Below are 9,358 nucleotides of genomic sequence, written 5' to 3'. Positions count from 1 at the left end.
TCCAGCTCTGGAGCCCTCAGCACAAGAAAGACACGGACCTGTTGGAGCGGGTCCAGAGGAGGGTGATGAAAAATGATCAGGGTGATGGAACACCTCTCCTATGAGGAAAGGCTGAGAGAGTTGGGGCTGTTCAGCCTGGAGAAGAGAAGGCTCCGGGGAGACCTTATTGCAGCCTATCAGTACTTAAAGGGGGCTTATAAGAAAGATGGGGACAAACTTTTTAGCAGGGCCTGTTGCGACAGGACAGGGGGGAATGGCTTTAAACTAAAGGGGGGTAGATTTAGACTAGATATAAGGAAGAAATTTTTTACAATGAGGGTGGTGAAACACCGGAACAGGTTGCGCAGAGAGGTGGTAGATGCCCCATCCCTGGAAACATTCAAGGTCAGGTTGGACATGACCTGAAGATGTCCCTGCTCATTGCAGGGGGGGTTGGACTAGATGACCTTTAGAGGTCCCTTCCAACCCAAACTATTCTATGATTCTATGATTCTACTTCAGTTTCAGACTCCATTAAAAATTAGTAACTGCAGGACTTTTTTTCCTGGTAACCTCATCCAGAAAGAATTGGCAAATAGTTAGGGAATTGTTGGTTAATGTGTTGTAAAAATGAAAGATTGTGGAGACTACAAAACACTGCAGGAATTATATAACAAACATTCCCTTTTGGACTTCTGCTTCTGTGGTGTACAGACCTCCCAACCGTCTCAAATCTTATCCATTGATATCTGCAAAGCTACATGCAGGTGGCTGCTGTTCACTCACAGCTTGCACCTCAAGCTCTGCTTCGTGGTCCCCATTTCTGCCTCGCAGAGTCACTTTACTTGGGCAGTCTGGCTTAAAGGTCCCTCTGCTCTTCCATTAGGTAACTTGGAGTAGATATCACTTAGGTGATATGATGAATGACAGAGTCATATACACAAAAGTATACCAGATGCAGTCCTGTTTAATTATATTTAATGGCTTTACTAAATTTAATACATAATTAAACTAAGTTCCAAGGGTAGTGATTAACTTAAAACATATCAATACATTTCCAGAGGGCTGGGTTAATATATAATGGTGAAGGGTCTGGTATTCATTGAGGCAAATATAATTTTTCTCTTCCTGCTTCTAGTAGAGATGGAAGCAGTTTTGTTTTATTACCACTTTGTTCTAGGCTCAGGATGGTGATGGAGGCACTGCAGTCCCATCTTCCTTAAAATCTCTGGAAAATTCTGCAGACTCTCTCTCCGGTTTGATTTTGAAGGAAGGTGTTCTCCTATCAACAACACACATCACCAGAAAATCAGGTACAACCTAGAGGAGCTTAAGTCACTGTGTATATGTAAAAACTTGTTAGGCATCTAGCTCAGCTGCAAAAATCCACCAGGCAGAGGGACCAGGATTTCACATCATAGTCTGTAAGATTTTTTCAGACTCCAAATGCAACAGAAATTGATTTACACTACAAGCCAAATTTCCTAATTTGGCTGTGGCTGTGTTTTACATGCCTGTGTTTGGATTCTCAAAACAGCCTTTGAGGAAAGTATTTGAACAGTGCAACTTTAGACAACTGGTTTGGCTCCTTAAATTAGGAGCCTGGGTTCCTTGCACACTGTGTTGGAGAGAATGTTAGGAGGAAAATCCAAGGCACCTATTGTAGACCCCTGCTCTGATTCCCTCATCTGTTGGAACAAGTCTCTCTCCGTTGAGCGTACAGGTAACTCAGTCTTCAGATCAGATACTTTATTTCAGTAACTTTGGTGCCTACAATAGGTGATACAAGAATTCCTCTGGGTGTCCCAATTTTAAGTCATCAACCACAGACAGTGAGGCCCGTTTTTAAAAACTGGCTGTAGCACATCATAAATGACACAAATTAATTGAAGCAGAGTCATACTCAAGAATAATGTATTATACTGGATTAGTGACAGAGGAGCAGGACTTCTTGACCTCAGGGCAGTCTCCCTTTGTAGGTGACTGCGATCTAAGCACTAACAGCGGTGACATCAGTTCAGCCTTGCGGCACAGAGCCCCTACCTCAGGAGTGAGCTTTTGCTGGTTAGTCTTTCAGCAGAGTCTCTGTCTGGAAAGTCCCACAGTCTTGTCTGGGAGTTCTCCGTGTTTGGAGTGAAAGGCTGCAGCATCATTGTGGAATGTGATCTGTTACTGTGTCCTGCAGAGTCAAAGAACACAAATGAAAACCTTCTGAAGTAGTGTTAGAGGCAGAGTTTGCCATTTCTGGGTCCATAACAATTTTCTCTGAACATCATTGTTATAATTGTTCTCTGGCTTCCTTTCCAACAAGCCACTGCCTAGTGAGGTGTCCAGAAAGAGATCTAGATTCAGAAGAAAAGCTGTTGATCAAGATCCAAAGCAACTCCTTAATAAAAGGATGAATATAGCCCTTGGGCAAGGCCCCTCCCTGGCAATAACCTGATGCCAGCCACAGGACAGCTGAAAGGCTGCTTTGCAAGTCGCCCTGGGCATTCTCCTGCCAGGTCATTACATCACAAGGTGCCAGGTGACTTGTGTACTTCTGTCTAACAGAGGCAAAAAGGACAGCTCAAAATGCCCCAGACTAAGGACGCTTTCTCATCCTCTTTTCTTTCTCTCACCATCACTTGCTAAAAACACAGCTCATTGTTGAAAGAAGTGAGAATGTACCTATATTATTCTGTAGTGATTGCAGCCAGTCCTCCATCAGTGCCTGAGAAGGTGCTGCGAAGAAATACTCAGCCCCATCTCTCAGCCTGTGAATAAGGATAGGAGAAGGTGAATTCTAGTTAGCCTTGCCTTATACCTGCTGTCCTTATGAGTGGGGCAAGCACTGTAAGACATTTCAGTTATGCCTCCTAACAACATACAGTTTTAGGTGACTGTAGGCAAATACAACCGCACAGGTAGCTGTGTAGGTTTTTATTAGTGCATTTCTCCATAAGACTTACCGCAACATGAAGGTGTTCTTTTTCCTGATGTAATTTACCAGCCTCTCACATTTGGCACCAGGAATGCTGAGGGACAGGAATGTGGATACGTTCTGAAGGAGGATGAAATTATAACAAAGTTTCTTTGGCATCTTTTCTGCTAGGATTCAATTCCATACCAACATGCAGGCTGACTACACACCCATACTTTTTTTTTTCTGCTTTATAACTAGGATCAGTGAATAGGAAGAACCACAGAGGAACAATGGGCTGTTGCATTACACCTTGAAGGCAATTCTTGAATAAGATACGTCTTTTAAGGAATATGTTCAAAAATTTCTGAAAGCTTATTATTCTGTCTGATAGTTGGTATCAGTTGAACAATTGTTGAATTTTCACTCAGCTGACATTTGAAAGAGAACTGATTACCCCAGCCCCAAAGCAAAGCAAATGTAACTCTATTTTCTTTTAAATGCATTTTTAGATAGGTAAACGCAGAGATTACCTTAGATGCTTCTTTTTCGTCATTATAGAAATCAAGCTTTAATCCATCAAGTTTTACGTAGAAGGATTTCCAAGACCTTGAGCCTGGCTACATGAATAGAAATAGTAATAAAATCGAATTATTAGCTATATATTTTATTGGAGTCGTAAAATCTTTCATGTGCAACTTCCACAGGAAGCCAGGAGCTGCCCAGATTATGATCACAGAAGCTCTCTTAGTCATGATTATCTCCTAGAAAAACAGAACCTGCTGTAGTTTCAGGTGTGGGTGATTCAGGAAGGATCTCTCTGTGAGTCATGACCGAACAAATGGTATAACATGGTGCAAGCAAACTCTACACCATGTTGTGGTCAGCAACATCTTTGAGAGAAGGTGGGTAATCAAAGTCATGTCTATTTCTGGCCACCAAAAGCTCCACTTTTTCCCCAGCTGGAATGCTAGCCCTTGCCTGCTGGTCACAGTCTAGTTTTGTTAAGTGTGTGGTTTCAGTCTAATGTGGCTGCTGAATTCTTCTTCATTTCCTAAACTAACCCCAGTGGAATGCTACTGAACACTCTGCAAAAGCAGCTGCTATTTCCTACCCCGACTAGGTACCAGTGAAAGGTTAGCCTAGTGCCATGAGAGCCTTCTGGATGAAAGATCCTATTACTTGTGTATATTCTCGTTTTGTCATGCCAGTGAATCAAGTTGACAATTTGATCATTCAGAGAAAAGGAAGGAAAAAGTCCTGAGGAAGATAAGTCATAGTTTTCCTTGTTTGGTAAGATGGAAGTTCAGTATCACAGCAGACTAAATTCAGTGTATCCAGAAGAGAGGAAAAACTAAATTTCTCTTCCAGAAGATGGAGTCCATACCAGATTCAATTTTTATAGAGGTTTTTCAAGTTAAAAGTTTCAGAGGAAATATTCTCTGGGACAAACAATCCAAGACAACTTGCTTATGTGCAATACCTCAGCAAACACTCAGATGTCTACAGATTGGTGGTGAATATTAGAAAATTTCCTGCCCTGTAATCATCATTAGCCTACTGATCTGAAGTGATATTCTTCCCCAGAATGAGAATTTAGATTTCAGGCCTCAATGGGCGTGAGGCCTTCCACTGCCAACAAACCATCACAAGCTGATACAAGCTTGTATTTTTTTTTTTTTAATATTGATTTTTTTTTTCCAATTCAGTTGATGTATTGAAACCTGTATTTATAATTACAGGAACATAATTAACAAGTTCATACAGCCTAGGCTCTGGTTCATAAATCCATTAAATGTAGACAGACCCTGTTCTGCATGATTCCCATGACAGGCAAAAATTCCATTGTCTCTTTTTCTTAAGGACTTGATTAGGTACTGCCAAAGTCAGTGGACACTTCTTTACGCATTTTAGTGGCAACTGAATTAAACCCACAGTCCTGAGCTCCTCTTCAGCAAGAGTTTATCCTGAAGAAGGCAGACTAGGTCTGGACTATAACTCAAGGAAAGACGAATTAACCCAGAGCGATGGCATTTGTTTCTACCTGTTGCCTTCCTGGAAGGAGCTGGTCTCTCTTTTCTAGGAATCCCTCCATGTGCTGGAGACTTGCAGAAACCTGAGACACACGAGAACATTGCTGTTTAACTTTAAAATGGCCCTTAAACATATGTTATAATTTCAGAAGGTCTTTCTAGATAAATTCCACATAGAGAAACTGATCTCTACTGCCTCTAGCCTTTACATTCGCAGGACAGCTAGAAATCCTCTCTATGTTGCAGTCACATCTCTGGTATACTACCTAAATGAAGAGAATTCACGTCCTAGAACAATTTGCTCATGGAATTTGCTCTATCACGGTGTATTAATTAATTAATATTATTTTTATATTATTAAATACAATTTACAACTTAAATTGTTGAAGTTATTCATACCACCCCTGCAATAATACTGAGTTACACCAATGTGTAATGTGGTACTGGCACACTTGGGTATGTGACAAACAGATTTGTCTCAAAGTGCAGGAGGGGAAGGGAAGAATTTTTACCTGTCCATGAGTTAACAGTGCATTTCCTGCCAGGGTGAGCAAACAGGAGTTGCTGGTTCTAGTCTTGCACCAGCTCAGCTCTTTGGCAAGGGTGCCACTAAGTCCTGCCTCTCTCTGACTTCTGAACTCAGTGGACACTAAGCACCACCATCTCACATAGAGGGTATGGGTAAATCAGCAGTTTTGCCTCTTTGTGAGACAGCATCTCCTGGCTCTTGTTAAGTGCTCTGCTGAGTATTCAGCAGCATGAATAACCTCTAGTTTGGGAAAGAAAAACGGAAACCAATACAGTTGTCAGGACCTAGGCTATAAAGCTGAGTAAATTAAAAATGCTTTTAAGCTATACCTAGCTGCTTAAGTCAACAATCTTTTTGGAAAGTGTATCAACTGCAAAGGCACATAAAATGCGTCTTGCTGTTTGGATCCATGAGTGTATCCACTGAAATGCCCACTGTATAGTGCTTTTTGTGACTTTCATACAGAACTTCCTGTATTTCCTTACTTTAACTAGCACAGGATAGCAGTTTTGTGAGGAGAGAGCCAGGAATCCCTGGGACTTACCACAGATGTATTCTCTAATCTCTCCCAAGAGGCGTTAGACAGCAGTAAGTTTTGTGATTTATCTAGTGACCTTTGGCCAGGCTCGGGTGGAGTTGCCATTAGTTTTGTCTGCAGGTTGGAGAAAGAGGAGCCTCTAGCACTTTTTTCCTGAGGTGACAAAAGGCCTGAAGCATACGATTCTGACAAACTGCTGCTGTGTTGCCGGCTTATGGGAGTAGGAGATAAAGGAGAGCTTAAAGAACTGCGACTTTCCAAAGATGTAGCTCGTGGACCCACCGTCTTTGGTGTAGGTGGAGTGATAATCTCACTGAGCTTCCTCTCAGCTTTCATTTCTGTTTTGCTGCTGCTCAGCACTTCTGGGACTCCCCCAACAATGAATTGTTGGAATGTTGATGAAGACTTTTCAATGGGGGAAAAAATAGTTTCAAGTGGGGCCCTCCAGGACAGGCTGGGTAAGGGCACAGATGGCAGTGGCGTTGTGCTCTTTATCTCTGTCACTTTTGGTGGTGTATTCCTTTTGTCAGATGTTTTTCTCTTCAGAGAGGGAACCCGTACAACTTTGCCTTTATCCTTCTGCTCACTCTCTTCTGTGTCCACTTGTTTCAGAAGATTCATCTCCCTCTGTAGGACACAAGTATTACATTTTTTAAAATTACCTTCATTACATTCATGGGTACTTACCTAAGATTTTTTTTTTATTTTAAGCAGGAATAGTTTTTCAAATACACTCTCTCCTGGCATTGAATTTTGAAGCCTGTACCTCCACTGGCATTCTTAGAGTTAGAATTGGACTTAATTGCTATGTGCTGAGCATTATTTTGTTGCCCAAACCATGAATACTGATGGCAGTTGATCTCAAATACAGTGAATCCTGCCCTTGCTAAGTTCTCTAGAGGCTGAGTCTTTAATAAGCTCTAGAGAAACTATGCTTCTTTTCTGTGACACTGCTTCTTTAAGTTTGCTGTAGGAAGAGTGAGTATCCAGGGGTGTCCTCATGGAAAATTTTAGAATGGAGGACCTTTGTCCCTTCATTTAGCCAATTTGCAAATCACTGAACAAAAGGCAGACTCAGCTAAGCTAATAATAATTAGCCTAATGCCAAACACAAAAGCTATGTTTTGCTGGTTATTTCAGGAAAATAACTTAAAAAAACTATTAAAAAAGGATCTGGGAGGCTGACAATATTTTTGGTACCTAATACAATTCATTGTAGAACTCTGACGCCAGAAGGAAAAAGGCCTATCTCTGCCTTGGTCTCCCTTTATTTTCCTCCCTGTCAGGTGTCTGCAGCTCCCTACTGAAATCCTGAATGAATCAAAATCTCTCCACCTGTGTAGTGAGGGATCACCCTGTTTCTCACACAGCAACGCGCACTACACACCCTTTTTGCTGCTCCTGGCAGAAGAAGGCTTCCACTTTTCCCCTAGAGCTTTTGCAAGCTAGTTGGACTCTTGATCCACATACAGGTCTCGTTCTCAGTTACTCTATCTGCAATATCTCAGCTTTGGTCACTCATTGACCCCATCTCAGCACAGGAATTCATTATTACATGGAGTGACTGAACCCCAAACATTCAAGGACCCACATTATCCTGTCTCATACACAGTTCATTAACCTTCTACTTCTCACCTTAGTTTTTCTGCTGAGCTGAGCAAATTTCTCCTCCTGAGCTGCAAGCATCTTCTCAAAATCATGGTGTTTCTTCAGTAATTCCTCTACTTCAGACACTGAATCCTGAATGGAAAAATTATTAGATACATAAGTCCAAAATCAAGTCCATTGGAAGAGATTATGCTTAAGATTTTCAGATTTACCCATTTTATTTAGCCAAATGATGATTCTGAAATTTTTGTAATTGAATGACTAAACCCCTGGTAGTGTGTGAAAAATCTTAATTTACACTTAAAAAAATGTCTATAGCTTGCAGTCTGTCTGCTGTACATGAAAAAAAGAGCCCAAATAACAACCTTCTTTTTTTCTGTGAAGCCATGTGGTACCATGGCTTCCAACTATAACTGTTTACATACAGATTAAGTACTTGGATTCCAGCTTGTGCCAGACACAGAGTTTATTCCTGCCCTACAACACATACATCTTAAACCTCTGTCTTCCTCTCTGCTTAGTTTTCAATACCTGAGTTTATGACATTGTTTTCCCATCTTATAAACCATCAGAATGCAGTCAACAATGAGAAAAAACCAAAACTATGGATGCTGGTGTTTAAATAGGAATTTACAAGCCAGCTCTCAAGCCATCTATGCAAAACATTCTACCACACAACACAAGGTGGGGAAAAACCCTTTTTCCTTTTGAAACAGTATCTCAGCATGACAGGGAAGGTTGAACCCTCTGCAAATTATCTTATTATGTGAAAAAATGGTCTGGAATTTTTTCCAGATCATCTTCTACCACCCCCTGGAAGCCACCATCTCCTGGAGCCCATCACCATGTAAAAAGCAGCAACTGTCCTGGGCTCACTTCTGTAAGAGGACAGAGCTCCTGCCCTTTGTAATCTCAAGGGTGCGTTACTGTTTAGATTGTGATTAACTTCAGGCCCGAGCTGATACATGCTCCAAGCACTCTGTATATGCTAAGAGACATTTCAATAGTGTTGCACTGTCATTACTCACCCCATAGCTAGGATCTGAAAGAAAGCTCTCCTTGGCAGCCAGCCATGCTTCTGCTTGTTCTAGTTCTCTGCGGAGCAATTGAATCTCCCAGTTTTCTTCATATAACTCTTTCCTCATGTCCCAGCTCTCCTTTACCTTCTTCATCAGCTCTGACAGCTCTAACAGTTTTTCTTCAATCTAGAGAAATAACATTTGCAATGCCAGAAGGTGAAAAATCCAATCAGACTTTCACGTGACAGCCAACTAGAGTGTAATCTGCCCTCATGATCCAGAAGATGACCTCTAGATAACTTTGTGGTGTTAACATAGTTTAGAAAGGATGTCTGAGTCCTCATTTTTCTGACTTAAATTCATTTAGCCTGTATGTTGTATAGCTATATAATTGTATGCATATTCCACATACTGTATGACCAATATTCTGCTATATGCTTTCCCATGATGAAACTTTATACCCAGGCAATTTGTATTACAGAACGAGTGAGAACCAGAAGATTCAACAAATAAATCCTTTTATGGCAAGGCAACAATGGAGAGCTTTAAACTGTGGAAAGTTCTCTAGTTCTTTCTACAACAGAAGTATTGTAATCTTGCATAAATTCTGAAGATGTTTTTGGCAGTGTGATCTCTGGATCTACTGACAGTATCAAGACAAGCTTGGGACCACTGCAAAGGTCAAAGTCTAAAGGTACATAGATAACAGGATCACAGAAATTTTAACATTCTTCCCCCTTTGGCTCTATA

At 41.2% G+C, this 9,358-nt stretch overlaps 1 protein-coding gene across 1 annotated transcript in view; it reads right to left on the bottom strand.

Annotated features, from left to right (window-relative positions):
• Positions 1-942: 942 nt before the first annotated feature.
• SPTBN5 (spectrin, beta, non-erythrocytic 5) overlaps positions 943-9,358 on the bottom strand; it is a 97,194-nt gene continuing 88,778 nt past the window's right edge. The window contains 10 exon segments of the mRNA XM_009319218.1: positions 943-1,182; positions 1,185-1,261; positions 2,023-2,158; positions 2,650-2,735; positions 2,931-3,022; positions 3,415-3,501; positions 4,926-4,997; positions 5,988-6,608; positions 7,617-7,721; positions 8,618-8,794. Coding sequence (XP_009317493.1) covers positions 1,079-1,182; positions 1,185-1,261; positions 2,023-2,158; positions 2,650-2,735; positions 2,931-3,022; positions 3,415-3,501; positions 4,926-4,997; positions 5,988-6,608; positions 7,617-7,721; positions 8,618-8,794 — 1,557 coding nt within the window. The 3' untranslated portion in view covers positions 943-1,078.

This window comes from Pygoscelis adeliae, unplaced genomic scaffold (genome assembly GCF_000699105.1).
Source record: "Pygoscelis adeliae isolate BGI_AS28 unplaced genomic scaffold, ASM69910v1 Scaffold22, whole genome shotgun sequence".
Taxonomy (NCBI): Eukaryota; Metazoa; Chordata; class Aves; order Sphenisciformes; family Spheniscidae; genus Pygoscelis; species Pygoscelis adeliae.
Note: the sequence above shows the minus strand (reverse complement) of the source record. Positions and strands in the feature narration are given on the sequence as shown.